Here is a 20,195-nt window from a genome sequence, read left to right as displayed (position 1 = left end):
GGGAGGTTGAGTGGAGATCTGACATCCTTGGACTCTGGACAGCTCATCTTGTGATAGGCATCTGTGTATTCACAGCACCGCTCGCAGGCAGGTGGAACCTGAGCTCTCCCTGTTGTGGGGCCATGTAGGAAATGGTTTTGTCTTTGACATCTCCCAGGAAACAGGATCTTTTAAAGCTTTTGAGAAAAGAAGAAATGCTATTAAGATTTCATGGAGGAGTGGAAAAATCATTCTGAGGAATCTGGATTTCCTTCCTTGAGCCTACAGTGCTGGTACCTGTGCTGAGCCCAGGTTCCCCAGCCTGGTTCTGTGCTTTCTTCAGCTGCTCTCTAAGAGAGCAGAAATGTTCTTCCTTCTCTGTTTTCTCCAGAGACACATCCTTCCCATGAAGCCTTCCCAACCAGTGGCACATTCCCATAAAAAGATTCTCTTTCAAGCCACTGACATGTAACTTGCTGAAAAATTCATGGCCAGTTCCTGTCAGAGACCTTGCCTTTCCCAAGAGCATGGCCTGTGCCTGCCAGATGCCTTCAGGGAGGCAGAATCTAAAGCACAGGATCAGTCCCAGGTGACCAGGGATTCGTTGCAGCATAATTGCAGCCACTGAGAAATGAGGGAATGGAGGCACTCTGTAATTATGCAATTGGCCAGAGTCCTCGTGATAAGTCAGTTACAGAGCAGAAGAGAACATCTGATTCTTGGCATTTCCTCCTGTGCTCCTGCACAGGGAGGCAGCATGAGAAAAGTCCTTCTGATTTTTGGATTTGATTTGAGTACTGAAGGCTGTTTGAAAGGCCTTAGCTCCCATTAAGAAATTATGAGGATGTCGTTAGTAGAATTAATTTTTTGAAAGAAATCAGCTGCTGAGAGCTGTAGCTGAAGAGTGAGGGCCTGGGGGTCAGGGGCTGCAAACATGCAGGGGGGATGTGGTCAATGTGCAGCAGGAGAGCATTCAGTAAGGAGTGTGACCAGGTGCACTTGCTCCTAGACCTGTAGGCAAATATTTAAATGTCAGAACATGAAGGCGAACATGTGCAGCAGTACACCAGGGCAAAAGATGATTTTGCTGTCATTGTTTTCAACTGACAGTGATTGCTGTTCCCTGGAGTACGGGAGATGCTTTGTACAATTTAATTCAGAATATAGGTTTGCCGTCTTAGGTGCTGTGTGTACAGGGGCGGAACCAAGGCACTCCAGTTGCATTTCTTAGCTGGGGACCTCAAAGCTGCTGTTGGTGAATGCTGGGCTGCAAGAGAAGGAGTTTGGGCTCTCCAGGTGTATATCAGGGACAGGCGGTGGCTTGTTTGTTAATTTAAATCCTTTTTGCATCCATAGATTTATTAGGGCAATTTGGAATGGTAATTTGATCTCTGAGCATCGATTTCCTAATTTCTAAGCTCTTTGCAGACTGGTGCTGTGCTCTGGCTGCTCAGGTCAGCCGCATTCAGCTTCCGATGCCGAGGGTGAGCTCGGTGTGGCGCAGGCTGTGTGTGCAGGCTGCAGGCTCTGCCCGGAGCACCTTTGCTCATTTAGGCTGAAGCCTGAGGCTGTCAGCAGTGGGAAGCCCAGGATTCCGGCCCTTGCTCTACAGACGTGTGTGATTTGTCTAATAAGAATTCACTGATTAATCCAGAAGTCCTTCGAGATTATTGGAATTAGGGATTGCTGTTCCTGGCATTTATGGTGTCCGGGGATTTACTTAATTGTAGCTGGTGAAGGGCTTCATTAACCTGAAATAAATCACTCTTCAGATGCCCAAAATGTTAGCATTCTGTAAAAATATTTTCTATACAATGGAAGAAAATATTTTAAAACACAGGAAGTAATACAGGAACAAGATCTGTAAAATGTTGAATTTATTTAGGAGCTGTTGCAGGCTGAGCAGAATCTGAAGCTAGTGAAATAGTAATAAAGCCTGATGTGGTGGCCCACATTTTGCAGCAGAGGCTCGTTCCGTGTGCACCATCCAGCCCAGATGAGACTCTCAGGTCCCAGGATGAGATGGAGAAGTGTGCCCTGGTACAGCAGGACTTCCATGTGCCCGGCATGCCCAGGGAACGATACAGGGCTGCCCATTCTGCGCCACAGGCTTTGTGCCCTGCCAGGGTTTGTGCATTTATTAGCTTGGCTTTGGCCCCTGTGGCAGGCAGCCTGGTTTCCAGCGTGCAGAGCCTGAGAGATGCCCTTGGCTTCGGTGGGAGCAGAGGGAGTGCAGCCCTTCTCATGGCTGGGCCAAGTGTGTCTGAGTCACAGAAAGGGCAAGCAGCCAGGGCTTCTCCTCACAAAGGCGAGGAAGCTGAATTCATTTAGTTCGTAAAGGGGTGTTTGGCTCGCAGATTGGAAAGGCCCATAGAAATCTGATACAACGTTACTGGAGTCTATTCAGGTACTTTGGTGGAAATTGAATAAGGCTTGAAATGTGCTAAAGTCTTTGCGCTTTTAGCTGTAATGATGATGCTGATAAGCAGAATTGAATTAAAGATAATAAAGGAGAGAGCTGTCTTCCCTGTACCTTCACCTGGTTTCTCTTGAACTTCTAGAATCTCTAGAAATGTCCGCATCTAGATTATTTTGTTTTGTTTCGCTGTGGTATCATACTCTCTTTAATAAATAATTTGTGGTTCTTTGTGACAATTTTTCTTTCCTCCTGAAAGGAGGAGATCCAGTTTCGTCCCTTTTGGCTTTGAGGTGTGTAGTTGCAAGCGGCTTCTGCCATCTCTCTTAACATTTTCTCCTGTTCACGGTTGTCCCTGCACCCTGGGAAAAGTTTACTCAATGCAGGGTAAGTATTTTCTCTCTTCTGGTACGTTAAGGTTTTATTGTTTTATTTTGTTTCTGATGACAAATAAAAGCTGTTTGAGCACAAGAAATTATTAATTTTGAAAAAAAACCCGTTCATCTCTTAAAACTGAGTGAATTCTTTCATTCAGGCATGAAGACTAAACAAACAAAGTGGGTGGTCACTGCCTTTTCCTAGAGTCTGCTCTTACGTTTTCCTCTAAAATTTATCATAAGGGGGAAACAAAACCCTGAACGTTTACAGTAGTAGATCCTTGGCTGGTTTTCCACTGTAGCTTTCTCCTTTCCTAGGGCTGTGTGTCTCCGTGGCGGGGTGGATCTCTAATCTGCCCAGCAGATTAAAGACTAGGGAGTAAGAGTAACTTTTTCTTGCTGTAACTTGTTTCACCGGGGACAGGGACCCTCTAATGGTGCATGTTGTTGACAGAGTGTTGTTCCTGAGGATGGTGCTGGCTGGTGTATCATGACAAGTGGTCTTGCAAAGGCAAGGCAGTGATGTGGCACATAAAGGAGATGTTATTGCATTACTGTCTGAAATCACTTGCAGTCTCCCACTACAATTAGGTGATAATTTGGTGCATTAATCCACTGTCTCCTGCTGGGACATGGGTGCATCATTCAGTGAAGTTGTCCTTTCTGCATGTCTTTGCTGCCATTAGTGACCACCAGGAAGTGCTGAAGAACAGGGGTGATTATCCCTTGGAAGTACTCCATGGGGTTCTTTTCGTGGTCCTTTCTCCTGGTTTGTGACCCAGGCAGTGCTGTACTGTGCTGTAGTCTAGTAAAGTGTGCATGGCCGTGTCACATTCCAGGGAGTGTAGCTCAGGGCTCCTTTTCTGTCTGAGTAGATGAACTTCGTGAGCTGTAAGCATCAGCTGGTAAATGGAATGGGACCCTGGCTTTCCATTCTTGCTGCTCTTAGGTTTGCTGCTGAGGCACCTTGGTGTTGCTGTGAGCTGCTGTGGAGGACTTTGGTACCTCAGGGCTGGGCAGAGAAGCAGGCATCTGCCTGGGGCTGTGGATTAGGGAGGAGCTGACAAAATGAAGCCAGTAGCAGAGCAACTTCTTGTATATCAGCCTCTGAGTGGCTGAAGGGTCCAGGGCTGCTGCACGTCTCCAGCTCAAGAAGAGGCTGTGGGGCTGTGCTGTGTCCCCAGCTCCTGCTGGGGCTGCCTCCAGCCTCAGCCTGCTTAGGAGAGACAGGATGATGAGCAGCCCTTCAGCTGGGGTGGGACCTGTGTCTGGCTGGGTCCCTGCAGTGGCCCTGACCCCACCCTGGGGTCACTGCAGTGATCCTGACCCCACCCTGGGGTCCCTGCAGTGATCCTGACCCCATCCCTTGAGTCCCTGCAGTGATCCTGACCCCACCCTGGGGTCCCTGCAGTGATCCTGAGCCCAGCTGCTGCTGCAGAAACCCCCCCAGGTGAAGGTGCTTGGCCCTGGGCACTGCAGTGTGTGTTGAAGGCCTCAGATGTTCCCAGACTTCAGAATCTGCAGAGCTGCTACAGCTCAAGGTGCTCGTCACATCTTTGGTAAATGCAGGGCCAGGATTTAACCTCACTTAGAATAAGTTTCACTCAGTGATGATTGTTAGATCTTAATTAGTCTTTGTGGCCTGTAATTTAGTGTGGCTTTTAATTGGTTTAGTGTATTCTGTGGTCTTCCATTTCTGTTAGACTTTTTTAATCAAAGCCTCTTTTTTTAAGGCCTTGCAGGGACATAAGCTTCTGCAAAAATAATAATATTTCTTATCAAATGTGTTTATCATTTCATGTTTGCACAGTCCTGCTGCCAAGCAGTGGATGGTTCTGTCTGTCAGCTTCTGTCAAGCTAAAGTGATAATACCTCTGATTTTGTGAGGGGTTTTTTTATCAACAGCTTGTATTTGCCCGCTGATCTTGGAGCATTTTTTTTATTCTACATCTTCAGCATTCAGTGGCATTTCTCCCATCTAAGATTGCCTCTTATCGCTGCAGCTGGCTCTACAATCCAGCTGGAATCAGATTCCTCTTGGATTTAATGGCAGAGCAGCAGACGTAGCTGTAGAATGGCTGGCAGCATCTCGTGCAGAGCCTGACTATTGAGAGTCTGCCGAGGTTTTATTGCAGAGATCTTTCTTTCTACAGCATCATCCTCAGGCACTGCATTCACTCTTGTTATTCACGTTCTGCAGAAGCTGCATTGTGAAGGCATTCTGTTTCCTGCGTGTGTTTACCCCATTGCTCTGAGCTGAGCCTTGCTCTTTTTGCATCTCTCTGTGTGCTGTGCTCTGGAGCACAGAGCCTGGATTTTCAGGCAGCCTCTCCAGGTGCCCTGGGTTCCTTGAGTCACGTTCTTACTCTGCACATGCTCGTGCTCTCAGGGTCTGTCACTCTGCCACGCTCGCTGGATGCTCCAGGTGGCCGTGCTGCATTTCCCTGCAGCCAGATCAGGCTCCCATCTCACCTGGATCACTGCAGGTCTGGGGCTGGCACCCATTTCACTGGGGGGCCTCTGGTACCCCTCCAGTCACACACACCCGTGGTGATGCACAGCTTTGTGACCAGAGCCTTTAATCTTCGCTTCATGATTTTGCCTACACAGTAGTGCCTTTGCACAGGTTCATTTTGTCTGAGATGAGACAATATATCAGCTGTTCTGGGTTGGGTTTTTTTTAGATACTGACCCTGGCAACAGTGTCTTGCTCATTTCTCATAATTTCCTGCCACTTAGTAAAATTATTTTACCTCCAGGTTTTTTGTCTTTTCCTCCTCAAGGATGGATCAGTATAAAGGCTCTGTTCTCACTTCTCTTGACCTTTTATTCTTAGCAATCCAGCATTTCCAGAGGTTTGGTACCCCCTCATTGCTTCCTATTTTCTCAGGCTCATTGGAGGCATTTTGTTGTTCTTTTTCTCTTCTTCACTTGCTGTCTAGTTTGCTGACACTGTATTGCATGTACTGTGTGCTGACTAACAACATGATTGCTGTCAGGTTTCTGAAACTAACCTGGCTCTTTATTGGGTTCTTTAAAGTCTGATAGATGTGGCAAAATAGAAGCAACCTCTTTACATCAACAGCAAGGGAAAGAGCCAAGATCCTCACAGAACCAGAGAGAAGACCCAAAGACAGTGAGTAGCTTGTGTGAGGTTATTTGTGAAGTCTGTGGCAGGTGTCCCGTGCTTGTACCCTGGGCACATGGCTCTGCCTATCAATATGTTCTGCAAGGAAACAAAATGAGGCAGATCCCTGCTCCTCTCTCCTGGTGAGGACCAGCTCCGGGCACTGGTCTGTCCCGAGGCAGAGCTGGCAGTGCTGTGAGCCTGGAGGTTGGCAGTCCAGCCCATCTTCCATTGCTCCTGCTGGTACTTCTGGAATGGGCTCTGTGCTTTTCACTGTGGATGTGTGCTTCCTGTAGCCAGGTACCCATCTGAGGTGGCACGTTTTGCTGCTGCCTGTGTGCTCATGGAAATGCTCTTCACAGTTCCAAAACTCAGCTGGAGTTTGTCCATACTGGGAGTGGGACGCGTTGGGGCAGAGGCCTGCTGAAGGTTCCAGCTGTGGTTGTGTGTGCAGCAAGCACTGAGCTCTCTCGTGCCGTGTGTGCTGGAGGCTCAGGAGCTGCCTGTGCCTCGGCGCTGTGTCACTGCAGCTGGATTGTCCTCGCTGGCTGTGGCAGTGCCCTCACACAGCTCCAGCAGGCTGTGTCCCTGCTGGCATCTGTGCCACGGACAGCAGCTCACCTCCAGACCCTTTGCCCCTGTGTGTATGGACTGAGGGATAAAGACAGGCACAGGAGCTGTTACAGTTTTCTTGGTCAACTTCTCTCCTTGGGTGCTGCTTCTCTGATGTCCTCCCCATTTCTCAGCCTGCTTTTCTTCTTCTAGAACATGTAACAGTGCAGCTATCACTTTGTGCCTCATAAAATCCTCAATTAATGTACTTCAGTTTTCTTTAAAGCCTGAAGTTGTAAATAATAAGTAGGGGTGTCAGACAGTAGTAGACTTCAGCCAGCAGCAGAGTAAATGTTGATGGACTCTTTTAAGAACAAGTTTCTTTGCAAAGCTTTTATGCCATAAATCTGATGTGTATGTGCCCCAACGAGTCTATTTTGGGTCTGTTGTGCTCTTTCCTATTCCCTTGCTCTTTTATTTGTTTACTTGTTCCTGTGCCTTTTGATGGTTTCTTATTTTTGGTGCCACCTTTGACCTGATAGAAGATTGCATTAGTGTTTGCTGCTGCTCTGGGAGTTGGTACTTTTGTAGGGATTTGCAGCAGGATCTAAGGCTGCCTTAGAAGCACTGAGCAATGGAGGCGGTTCCCTTTTACAGGAGCTGTTGCAGATGGCTCCACTCATTTTGGACAGAGATCTTGTGATGAGAGTACCCTGATGTGTTGGGAATGGAAACGTCTTGGCTCTTGTCTGCTTATTTAAAAAACTTTGTGCCCTTTTGCACCAGTGACTTGGAAAAGTGCTCCCACGTTCCGCAGACAAGGCATCTGTGTGTACAGAGAAGTTCAGTGGTTTGTCCTAGCAAAAATTTGCAGGAAACAGGGATGAATCCCGGAAGTGTGAATCCCTGCCAGTTGCTGTAAGCAGGATTTGTAGCATGTGCAATTTCCAAAAGCAGAACAGTCCCTGCTGGCTCAAGTGTTCTCCCGTACAGGGACTGAGGTATCCTGGATGCCACCATCTTTGGGCGCTTTTTGTCCCGTTCCAAGTCCAGTGTCCTTACCTTGGTGGTTGCAGACTCTGCAGGAGGCTGTGGACAAGTGCAGAGGTCCATTGGGAGTAGGTCCCCAAGCACCTTTATTTTTTCATTTATGTCATGAGAGGACAGCGAACTGTTTTCCTGTTGTAACGTGAAGTCGGGCAGGAAGGAATCTCCACTGCTCCACTACTCTAGAGCAGAAGATTATTTTTTTGAGCAATGAAGCGTTAAATGCTGAATCCCTGTTTAAGCAGTTTAAAAATATCATACCATTGTAATAGCTGAGAAAACAGCAGATTTTGTGTTTGGATCTTGTTTTGCTTTCTGCACATAGGTGTCATTTCTTCCCTGACCTGTTTAAGAATAGCATTTGTACATTTGTTCTCCTACTCTTCCCATCCTGCTGCTCTGAAGCCAAGGTCTTGCTGGCAACTAGAAAAGAGTAAGTGCATGCAACAACTGCTCCGTTTCCCCCCTGTGCCTGCTCCAGATCCATAACACCCCCAAGGTAGAGAGGCCATTATGCACAATAAGATCACTAACGTAGCAGGTGAATATTAGATATATGAAGTTAGTCAGCTGTAAATAAAAGGCCTGGCAAAGAATAAAAAGCAAAATGTTGTCCCTGAGGAAGTAAATGGGGATATGATGCCTTCCTGCCCTAGTGCCCTAAAGAGTTGATGCAAGACGTGGACCATATTCGCCTCCCACATGAAAGGCTTGTGGCAGCCTGGGCTTTGTCCTTTCCTTCCTTGGATGTAGGAGCTGTGTCCTTCCACATGTACCTTGTGGTACACATAATGCCTTGAGAAGATTGGTGCAGCAAATCTTCTAGTGTGGTGTTGGTCTCTGTCTCTGCTTGTGAGATTTGGAACTTTCAAGTCCATCCTGTGCTCTCCTTATTAGTGGTCTTTTTCCAGCCCCAGTAGCTGTATCCAGAGGATTCCATGTTCTTTGTTTTTGCTTCTTGCAGTGTGGTTTGTCTCCCAGCTTTGCCTGGCAATGTCAGATTCATCCTCTGCTTCTGGAGTGTCCATTGCTCTGTCAGTCTTGGCATATCTCCAGATTCAGGAGCTTAGAGCACAACTTTCTTGTTTCAAGCCATGATTCAAAAACACATGACAAAAATACCCATGTAGCTGTCTGGGTTTGGGTATGAGTGGGTGCGGGTGCTGGTGGCTCTTCCCAAGGCAGTCAGGAGAGTGGAAGCTCTCCCTTTGCTCTCTCTGGGTGGCAGGAGCATCCTTGTGATCCAGCTGGCTTTCCTGCATCATCAAGGTATCTCCATAACCTTTGTCATATGAAGTAAAGTCGATTTTTGTACCAAAATAGTCACTACTTTACAATCTTGCAAGGTGCTCACTCCATGTAGGAATGTTCTTCCTTTCCGTGCTGTGCTGTGATGATGCCTGGACTGGCTTTAATGGGGAAAGTTGTTTCCCTGCTGCTGACCCTTTGTACACACACTTCTTCCCCTCCCAGGTCAGGTAACCATCCCAAAGCTCAAGTGGCTTAGTAAGTGGCCAGGATTCCAGCAGGAGCACAGTTCAAATGGATTGCTTTTGTTCTGATGTGATCAAAAAACACCCACAAAGAAAATATCTTGGGTTAGGGGTGTTCTGCAGCGGGGTGGAGAGGAACTCTCTCTGGTTTTCCTTTCCCAGTGTCCTGTAGCTATGCTGAAGCCTCAGCACCCTTGTTCACATTATCTCACATTACACACTGGTTAAGCACAACTCTTAAATATTCACCTAACTTTAACCATTGCTGGCCTTACCATGCAAAAGTAATTCTGGTTTGCTTTTCTGGGGCCTGAACAGCCACAGCTGTGTACAGAAGGGGAAAGTGAGAAAAGCTGAGCAAGTCCCGATGCTGGTTGCACTTGGAAAAGTTGAAGCTGTGTGAAGAGCAGCGAACCTTTGTAGTGGGAGCAGGGATGGGGTGCTGGGAATCTGCAGAGCAGCAGTTTCACCGTGTGGGAAGAGCCTCGTAAAGTGGGAGCACTGAGAGGTGTTCAGAGATGAAAGCCAGATGTATTTTGTAAAGTGGTGCCTGTGGTTGCTTTGGCGGTGTGCAGAGAGAGAGAGCTGAAGAGTTGTGGAAAGAAATGTAGTTCAGTAGGTTGTGTGTTTGAAGAGGGGAGATGGATCCTTGAAGGCCATGAACTGAGAAATGCTGTTGAATGTTAATTAAGCAAGGGGGAAAGCGTATTTTCAGGTTATTGCCATCAGTTGTGGCAAGCTCCACTGTTTCATTCCCAGCTCTTAGCAAATAGACTGGATGATTCAAGGTCCAGACAAAGGACATAATAATTTAAATTTGAAGAAACGTTTAGTCAAAACCAACAGCTACTGCATGAATATACCTTCTGTATTCACTGACATTCTGTATTTGTTATTGCTGCAAGTGCACTGTCAAGAGGGAATTTTAAACCAATATTAGTAAATCACTATGTAAAACTCTTAGTGCTGCAATTCCTAACAGAAGTTTGTTTATCCCATCTCAGAATGGATGTTTCCATTTCAAGTACTCTAGAGGGAATTTTAAACCAATATTAGTAAGTCACTATGTAAAACCCTTAATGCTGCAATTCCTAAGAGAAGTTTGTTTATCCCATCTCAGAATGGATGTTTCCATTTCAAGTACTTGGGACCAAGGTAGTTTTACTGGGATACAACCTGAATTCAAAATATCCCCTCCACACAGAGAGCTTCTTATGAGCAGCTAGTTCAGAGGCCAGAAGTTGCTTGTAGCAAGTACAGAGGATAACTTCTGAATAAATGAATATATTGGAGGAAATCATAAGCTGCTTACAGGGTGTTTGCAAGCAGGAACAGAGAGTACATTCATCAAAGAAATTGCTCAGTTTGAATAATGTGTTCAGCTCAGAGCATGTTTACCTGGCTGTGAGGGGAGTGGGGAAGTTTAATTGGCAAATGTTTGTATTGTGCTTTGAGACAGCCGTATGAAAGGGAAGCTTTCTTGTTTCTAGGTTTATAATTCCTCCTGTAGTTTGTGTGAATGCAGCCTCTTCTGAAGGGTTGTATAAAGAAGGGATGCGGTGGTTGTTCGGAACACGTGCGTGTGGGGGAGGTCCTGGAAAAGGTGTGTTCACTCTGCGCTGTGTGTGCCCTGCCTGCAGAGCCCCACACGCCTGCCCAAGCCTGCGGGCACCCGGGCTGGCAGCAGCTGGGCACCGGCTGTCCTGGGGCTGTCACAGACCCTGCGGACACAGACTGAACCATCTCTGCTTCAGCTGATGCTGAATATGGCCATTTTCTATCAAAAAGGCCTCTATCGTATTTTAACTTAACCAAGTTTTACAGAGAAGACAGTAAACCTCTTCCACAAAAGCAGTGAAATCGTGAGTGTATCTGTTGTGTCCAGCTCCCTGTCTGCTCTTTAAAGGAGCTGTAAGAAAACTGTAAGTAAACCTGCAGCTGTAGAAGAGCAGATCCAGCTCTGAACTGGGCTGGGAAGTCCTCTGGAAATACCTGCACAGAGTGCCTCAGTACTCAATATCTAGAGAGAATCCTTCTCAGTTACATCCCCATTGATTTTGGAAATGGATAAGTGTCACTGGGAGCAAAATTTGGCCCATACGACTAAGTAATAAATATCTTTGTGCAGGAAGTATATTTATAAACAAAGAGCGAGCCTTGGATCTTCAAGTTACATTTGCTGTGCTACTGCCTGAAAATTGGCGTGGTTCCTCCCAGTCGAAGTGATCTCGGAGACAGTTTTGCTTCATCACAAGCTGCAATAGTATCTCTGAGGCTTTGAAAACGAGCACCAGTGTGTCTGCAAACAGGATACTATTTGTGAGTTTTAATTGGAACCAGTCATGTTTGGATGGTGCAGACTTTGAAATAGCGGGGCTAACGTAAGAAAGCTATTCAGGATCTACCCACAGCGTTCCCCAGATAGACCGGGGTGAGGAGCTTACTGAGATCAAGGCCCAGCGTGAGATTCTGCTCTGAACTTGAACTGAATTGAACAAATCTTTTGTGTATATTGTGTTTTGGAGACATTTGAGCGCTTCAAATATCTTCCTTCCTCTCCTCCCTAGCTTGTCAAGGACTAGTTGCAGAAATTTTACAAGACAGGCTTTTGCAAAGGGGGAATTGAGTCACAGAGAAGCTGAATGCCATATATTTAAAGTCAGTGTTTGTCTTCTCACTTAACAAAACTGGTGATTGGAAGAGGTAAGGAGGAAGGAAATGGGTGTTGGATCATCTTCTATAACCCTGTACTAGTTATGTAGAAGCAACTGACCTGGCTGAGAATTTAATTTTAGCTTTTGCCATTTGGCTGGGAAACTCTAACACACTCAAATACACTGTTGTATTTTGGTACAACAGTCTGTCTCTTTAAAAGCTTCCTTAAAACCCATGGGCAGTGACAAGATTTTTCTCTGGAAGTAGGTAGTTGTGGGTCACCTGTCCTCTTTGTTGTACAAGTGTGATTATCTTACAGATTTCTTTTAAAAGGGTTACCAGCACTGCCTTGGTTGCGCTAATGGGGTCCTTGAGGGCTGAGATGAGGAAAATCCTGTTGATTGTGCACTCCATTCTCTTGGTGAGCACCAGCTGGCCTCTCCAGAAGCTGTCCCTGCGCTCTGGTAGCTGTGTTGTTTCAGCCTACAAACCAGCACAAACCTACCAAAACAAACCCCGCATCCCCAAACCCCCAAGCAATGAAAAAAAAAAAGCCTAAAGAGAACAGAGAAATAACAACAAAATCTGATGGACTGTATATATGGATGTGCCATAATAATTTCCAATAGACAGAAAGTGGGTTTTGATGGAGTTAGTCAGAACTGGACTAGCAGGACCAAGGACTTGTTATAATGACAGGAAAACCTGGCCCCAAAATAGAGTATAACTTGAACTATCTGCTGTTGACATTTCTTTGCAATGTAAACCTGAGAGTTTTCCCAGCTGAATACATCTTATTGCCTCTCCATTCATTACAGGTTTCCTCTAAGTTTGGGTTGGAGTAAATCAGAACAAAACACTTAAAATACGAAGTCTTTTGTGATAGTCAGTGTTCTTTTGTCATGATGCAGTGGCATGAAAAATCTCTAAATTAGAATGAATGGAAGAGCAGATAGATTCTGATCAGGAAAACCATAAATTTTAAGTCTTTTGGTGTATATTGCTTTGTGGCTTGCTTTAGTCTTGATTTAGACCAGCTTTAGAAAGTTAATATCAACCATTAATCCTTCTAGGCTATCTTCCCCCCTCTTTTTTTTTTTTTTTTTTTTTTTTTTTTTTTTTTTTTTTTTTTGTTTGAGAAGTGAATAAAAGGGCTTTGTACAGTTCTTGAAACTGAGCCTGAAACAGCTCTGAACAAAATATAGTGTTCCTTTCAAAATCTTGGAAATCATTACATCATAGGCAAATTGGGCCAGAAACCATTAATAGTATTCTTTGTGGGATGAAATCCCATGGGAGGACCTATTTCAGCAGACTGGCATTGTTTACAAATAGATGCAGTGACAGGTACGGTTGTCCCATTCTGAGGCACAGCTGAAACTGTGGCCTGTGATGGACTTCCCAGAATAACTGCCTTGCTTTTGATAACAAGCTGAAAACGTGCCTTGGTGCTCCTGTGGTCAGCTTCACACCAATCATCCTGGGAGTGAGGGCTGTGTTTGGCACTGCAAAACTATTTGTAGGTGGCTTAAAGAGAAAAGAAAAGCCTCACTTGCATAAGCTCCTGGCCTTTGAGAATTGCTGGAGGAGCAGGGAGCTGTGTCCAGATGTCTCTGCTGGACTTTGTGAGCTGGGAGCTCTGCACCAGCCCTGGGCTTTCCCTTCACCAGGATAGCAAACACGTGTGGAGCTCCCTGCTACCCAGCAGTAGCTCTCATTACTGGCTCCCCCCGCCTCCTTCCTTACTAGAAAACCTTCTGCATTTCAGGATGGAAGTCACAAAGATTAGTAACATTAACTGTTTGACCTCAATCTACAAAAGCGTTTAGTTCTCTAGGTAAGTAGGCTAGTCTGTACTTGAAAACTGGACTGGCACAAGCTCTGCTCTGGGCACAGTTACAGCTGTTCCTGGGTGATACAAAGCACGTGATGGGTGATACAACAGCAAAGTAGAAGTAGATTTTTAATTAGAGTCATTAACTATATTTAATGTCTGAGTAATGTTAACTTATATCTTATTACTTCAGCATTCTCCTAAAGCTAAGCTCTATTAAGATCAATTTCTCTTAAATTTAAGTGTGCAGCCTTGGCCTCCTCCCTTGACAGGCAGGTTTTGTGCTGTGCTTTGCAGGACGCTGTGAGGGCTGCTGAAGATGTCCGATAGTCTGGATATTGAAGAGAAACCTCCAGCTCCGCCGTTGAGAATGAACAGCAACAATCGTGATTCTTCAGCACTAAACCACAGCTCAAAGCCGCTTCCTATGGCCCCTGAGGAGAAGAACAAGAAAGCCAGGCTGCGCTCCATCTTCCCAGGAGGAGGGGATAAAAGTAAAGTATCAGCACTGCGGATGGCCGCCTCCTTCTCTGGGCTTTCTGGTGCTCGTTGGTTTTGGTGTTTGCTTTCTGCCGCTGTTTTCTTTGTGTTTCAGTCTTGAAACCATGGTACCAAAGCCTTCTGTTCCAATTACTCTAGAAACACATTGCAGAAGAGGAGGAGGTGTTCAGCCAGTTACTTTCTTGTCTGTGAAAAGACACTAAAATATGCACACATTGTGCAACTTGGCTTTTAAAAATAACTTTATAGTTAAGCTGGGGAATCCTTCCCTTTGGATCTTGCTTTGCACTAGCAGTAAATACAGAGATGAGGATGTGTCCTTGTGAAAATGAGAAGTGAGAGGGCAGTATGCCTGACATTTCAGGGGTTTTTAATGCACTTACATTCCAAGAACAGCAACAAAACTCTTGTTGCTTGTTCCTTTTGCAGTGAAAGTGGGCATGGAATGGCTTGGTTTATAACCTGCTAGGTGTGGATGCAGCAAGAGAGTCTTTTAAACATGCAGCAAACAGCATTTCAGTTGCATTCTTTGAGATGCATTTGTGGAAAGGGGTGTGTTTTTAGTTACCATATTTACAGGTTTAAATGAAGGGATCGTCTTTATTTCTAGTGCTGTGGGAGCTGATGGGGCTGCACCTGCAAGGCTGATGTCACTGCAAGGCCATTCTTGGTTACATTTGAAAGGCTGGGGTCACTGGGGGATGTTCCTGATGATGGAAACAAAGCAAATATCAATCTGTCTTTAAGAAGGAGGATCTGGGGAAGTGTAGGCCAGCCAGTCTCACCTTGGTCCTTGGGAAGGTGGTGGAGAAAATCCTCCTGGAAACCATTTGCACGCAAATGAAGGATAAGAATGTGGTCAGGAATAGTCAGCATGGATTTGTGGAGGGGAATTCATGCTGAACTGTACTGAAAGCCTTTTACCTTGAGGTGACAGGCTTGGTGGTGAAGGGAGAGCAGTGGTTGTTACTTCTGCTTTAGTGAGGTGTTCAGCCGAGCTTCCCACGGTGTCCTCACGGACAGACTGGTGAGGTGCAGTGTAGAGAAGTGTGCAGTGGGCCAGACTGAAAACTGGCTGAGATGCTGGGCTCAGAGGTGGTGGTCAGCAGCACGAAGTCCAGCTGCATTTCAGGAGTGATTCTGCCTTCAGTGTCCATCAGTGTCCCTCCAAGGAGAGCTCAGAGCTGTGAACTGTGCTCATTCCCTTGGAGCTCCAGGGAGCTGCTTGGCTGTGCTGTTCCTGAGGCTTCCTGAGGTTGTGTGGAGCAGCTGGAGATTGTCTGGCATTCAGAACTCCTCCCAGGGGCAGTCCCATTGCTCCCCTCACCACGGGCATTCCCGCTGATTTCTCTGGAGTGAAGGCTGTAACTGGATGGGCACATTTCTTAGGCAGACCTTCACTCTGCGGCTTGTTCCCCCAAATGTCCCCTTCTGGGAACAAAACTAATTTTCAATTGATTCTTTTTAAAGTTTCTCCCAGCTTGCTTAATTCGTGCAAAGACTGGGATCAGTTCTTCCCCTAAGTGCTAGCAGGATGTTATTATCCCTTTCCAAGGAAGCATTTCTAAAGTAGGAGTTGCTGTGTAAAATGCATGCAGAAAAGGGGAGACCCTCCTGGGAATGATCAGTGACATTAAAAATGTAATTAACTCCCAGTCAGAGCAATCTTAGGGAACATACAAGTGTCAGGATTTTAAGTGTGACCGTGAGGAGAAGTCAGGTAAGATTTATAGCTTAATTTTGTTGGGTGAAATAATAAGTGGGGGAAGTTTAGCTTGACTGGCCAAGTCCCTTGAGGTAGTTTCACTGCAGGGTTGGTTTGTGGGTCACGGTATCAGCTGGCCTGTGTGTGCTTCACAGACTCTGTGACACATTTTTGAGACTCCTGCTTATAAAACAGGGAGGTGATTGATACGTCTGCTCTCATCTAGTACAGTGCTTTGCAGCATCACTGTGTTAAATCCGTAGTTCCTCACTGGTGCAAGTCAACAGATTGTGAAGTAAACACCATGGCAGGGTATTTCTTCCTGAACCTGCAGGAATTGTGTTGTCTTCCATTTGTTCCCCAGACGGGAGGGATGTGAGGATGGATGGTGTGGAGGCCCTCAGGGCTAACTCAGTGCAGCAGGAGTGTATTGTGAGGAGCATTTACAAGAAAATGAAATAGGAATGGTCACTACAAAGCCCTTGCATCCAGTCAGTCAGGTGCTTCAGAGAGGTCATGCCTTTTCATAGCATTTTGCCAGCTTGCTTGAAATAGAAATGATTGGATTTGCAGAGCCCAGACAGAAACATCTAAGTTTTTACACTTGAGAGAGGCGAGGGTGTAGTAGAGAGATGTTTAATTCTGTGTTTCATTTGTAGTGTATCAGCATTTGGACCTAGTGTTGTATCACAGGTCCGTGAAGCAAAAGAGCCAGATCTTGGGGAATGAGCTGGAGCACTTGTCCTCCAGCAGGAGAATCCTAGAATGGACAAGTGCTGCTTTTGATGGAACATTTTTATATAATCCATTATTTCACTTCTAGATTTGACTGCTGCTTTGAACTGAATTTGATAGTCCTTAAATCTAATTTTCACTGCATTACCTTGCAAATGATGAGGTAGAAGAAGCCAGTTTTGTTATCTACGCACAGATGACATCTCCTAACTGGCAATGTCTGTCCTGAAAATTAAACAACATCATCTTAGTGATAAAAGAAATGGAAAGCCTTTGCATTTGTGTTTGATATATTGCTGCCATCTTCACTGAATGCTAAATGAAAATAGTTCATCAATGAACAATGCGTAGCAGTGTGCAGCACAGACAAAAGATGACAATTATTTAATGAGGATAAATGCAGCAACACAGAGAAAGGATTAGGAGCATTCAAAATAAGCTATAAGTACAAAGAGCAGAGCATCTTCCTCTTGAAGGAGGCAGTAAGGTAGAATAAGAAATATGCAAATGGAGCTACTGCCTGAGCAAAGACAAACCTGGCCTGGGAGGGTGCTGGTACCAAGTGAGTCCAGCCTTGCTTGAGACCCCTAGATGAACCTGCAGAGCTGGCAAACGTAATATTAAAACCCTGCAGGAAAGTGAAGGCAGCTCCCTCAGCCTTTATTCCACTCATTCTCTATCAGGGTCAGTAAAACCGGGCTGAGGTGACATTTGTCAGTGTCAGAAGTGCAGGAGATGGATGAGCACAGGGGATGTTACTTTCAAAAGGTTGTAAAGACAGAGGGAGATGAGAAGCAAATGCAGCTTGACTGACTTCCAAGTCTGCCTGCTTAAGTAAGATACTCTGGGAACACTGGTGGAGAGATTTAAAAAGGAAAAAGTTCTGGATACTAATAAAGCTTGCATTTTATGATCATATGTCTTAGTTAATTGAGAGCTCAAGGCTTTTCCAAAGACATTTATGGGATTCTGTTGCTGGGAAAGATTCTGTCTTTCTGAAACAGAGCTGCTGTTTCAGCCTTTTAGTTGAAAGAGGAGTCACCACATGAGCTGCAGGCCACAGAACCCGTAGGAAAAAAAATGGTTATCTAAAAAAGCCTTTTCTCTGATTTGGCTGATTTTGAAGTGCATCCAAGCCATGTTGGAGAACAGACACACGTACACATGGCATGTCCTGTGTGATTTACTTCTGCAGGAAGCCACAAAGTCAAATAGGAGTTAGTGATATGAAAACTCAATGAAAAAAAGAACTGAAAACAGAAATCAGACTGCTTAGAGATAGCCTAGGAAAGCTACTTCATGAACAGCTTGCTTTGGCAGCAGTCACATTGGGTGGAAGAAAACCAAAATAAAATAGCACCTTGTAGACCTTCCCTGACATGGGTTGGCAGCTTGTGTTAACCTGGGTCTGTTTCTCAAGCTGGATGGATGTTAATTGATTTGTTTTCCACTTTTAAAACCCTGTTTTGAGCACACCTGATTGTTAAAAGTTTTAAATGAAAAGCTGTTCTGAAAATAAGTGCTTGTTAACATTTTGCCTCTAGCCAACAAGAAGAAAGAGAAGGAACGTCCTGAGATCTCTCTGCCTTCAGACTTTGAACACACCATTCATGTGGGATTTGATGCCGTCACTGGAGAATTCACAGTAAGTAACTGCTGCATTTCGTGTTTACCAGAACTTCTAGTTTCTTGATGGTAAAATAACCTCCTGTTGCCAGAAACATCAGATCACAGCAGCCAGGCTGTGAAGAAAGAGACTTTTATTTGTCGGGCTTAGGATTTGGAGTGTTTAACTTGTGATTCAGGCTGCTATTTTATTTTTTTTTTTTTCCTCCAAGGATTGTCAGCAGAGTATCTGTGGGAAATGAAAACTAGGAAGAATGTAGGTGTATGTTTTTACCAGTCCCCCAGGCTGCTACAAGGGTTGGTTATTCAGTGTCTTTGGGAAAGCATAAAAATCCCCCCCGACATGTGTAGTGAACAACCAGCCCCAAGTGCAAAGTCCAGCTGCTCTGCAGGTGACCCTTGGAGACTCTCAGAAAGGTGCAGCACTGTGGAAGTCCATTCATTTTAATTTAGTATCCCTCAAAATGTGTTTATACACTAGGTAATCAGTGTTTCTAGCCTTTATGTACTAATGAAATAGCTGTCAGCTTTTGCTTCCTGAGTCTCAACAAAGCGTTGGGAAAAACAGATCTGATGGAAGCTCTTTGGAGTGTGCAGGGAGCTTCAGAGCATTTTTTTCTCCCATTATGGTGCTGAAACCATTGTTCCTTAAAGCTGAGATGGCAGTGAGCTTAGGTTTTGTGAAGCTGTGGAGGTGAGAGGGAGCATCAGCAGCTCTGCTGCCTCCAGTAGTGCCCTATGAGCCGTGTAACCACCACTGTGGACTGTGCTAGTGCTCACTGGCTGCATACACCAAACAGGATGGGACAAATCATTTGCCTGGACAAAGGAATCTGAGCCCTAAACGTGATTTCTTCATAATTTTGTATTTTGATTGCTCCTTTTGTTTCACAAAGATGTTTCAGAGAGCTGGAAACTTTCTGTGTCCTACAGTAGCAGTTGCAACAATAGGAATAACAGCAGAAGAAAAAAGACACATTTAATTACAGCATGTCTTCAAAGGAGTAGTGAAATTGAATTATCCTTAGTAATTAGGAAATACAGCTACATTTAAAATAAGTGGACTAGTTAATTAGGATTTTTAAAATAGATGTCATAAAATTACTTCAAAATTTATTCTGTGCCAAACCCTGGGGCTTTGCTAAATGTACATTTGAAAAGCCTAGATGTGGTCATTTTTGATCAGAAACTTTGCATAAAGCTTTGCAAAAAGCTTTTAAAACTGTGTTTTCCCTGCTGTCTATCCTGATTTTTCCTTTTTTTTTTTTTTTTTTCCCTCTCTTTCTTTCCCAGTAGCCACTTTATTGTTCAGGTTAATCTTCAGTGCCATTCTTCTTATCTTCATCTCATATTATGTTAGTTCGTGCTTTTGTTTCTCTCCTTCTTGTGTTTGCATCACTTCTCCTTTTCTGTCTTCACCTTCCCACTTTCCTTTCTCTTCCCACTGGATGTTCAGCTGTTTTTATTCTATATGTATTTTTCCTTTCAGCCTTCTACCCATATTTCTATCCTGTGTTTGAGACTTTTTCCTTTTCCCAAGCAAACACAAGGGGTCACACTCAGGTTCTCTCACAATCCGAGCCTGCTCAGGGTCCTGGTCCGTTCATGTCCCTGCCAGCTGGAACAGAAAGGAGGGACTTCAGGCTCAACACATTTCAGTTCTAAGCACAAGCACTCACTGCCTGTATTTCAGGGATCAAGTTTGGATCATTTTGAATGTTGTTATTATCTACCAGTGTTTCAAAACAGTCTCTGGCATCAGAGATCTTTCAGGGTTTTTTGCTGTCAGATGATGCCAACCTAGGGCAAATCAATTCTATATGGCTAAATAGGTCCAGCTTTGTTGCAGTAGCACAGGTTCTTTTTAAATATCTTTTTTTTCCAAACAGTAGCCATGAGATAAATGCTGTTTTGCAATTGCACTTGTTCCTTCATGTGGAGGTGCAGTGCTGCAGTCTGAGAGTGCTGTACCCAGTTCAGAACTAACCAAAGGACAGGTGACATCCCGTGCCCAGCTTAATGCTGCAGTCCTCAGTGGGGTCAAACATCAATCAAAGGAAGGGAATTTCTGCAGCATTAAGAACTAGATACTGGTCCCAGCTCATGCCAGGTGCAGCTTTATGCAGATTACATTGCACACTAAATGAG

The 20,195-nt window shown here is 45.0% G+C and overlaps 1 protein-coding gene across 4 annotated transcripts in view; it reads left to right on the top strand.

Moving 5' to 3' along the window:
* Positions 1-20,195, top strand: part of PAK3 (p21 (RAC1) activated kinase 3) — a 101,598-nt gene that overhangs the window by 55,915 nt on the left and 25,488 nt on the right. For all 4 annotated transcript variants that reach the window (XM_040084272.2, XM_040084271.2, XM_040084269.2 and 1 more), the window contains exons 2-3: positions 13,778-13,974; positions 17,966-18,066. In XM_040084272.2, the coding sequence (XP_039940206.1) occupies positions 13,800-13,974; positions 17,966-18,066 (276 nt within the window). In that variant the 5' untranslated portion in view covers positions 13,778-13,799. The remainder of the gene's footprint in view (positions 1-13,777; positions 13,975-17,965; positions 18,067-20,195) is intronic.

Source organism: Hirundo rustica, chromosome 21, assembly GCF_015227805.2.
Source record: "Hirundo rustica isolate bHirRus1 chromosome 21, bHirRus1.pri.v3, whole genome shotgun sequence".
Classification (NCBI taxonomy): domain Eukaryota; kingdom Metazoa; phylum Chordata; class Aves; order Passeriformes; family Hirundinidae; genus Hirundo; species Hirundo rustica.
This window is presented reverse-complemented; position numbering and strand designations above follow the sequence as displayed.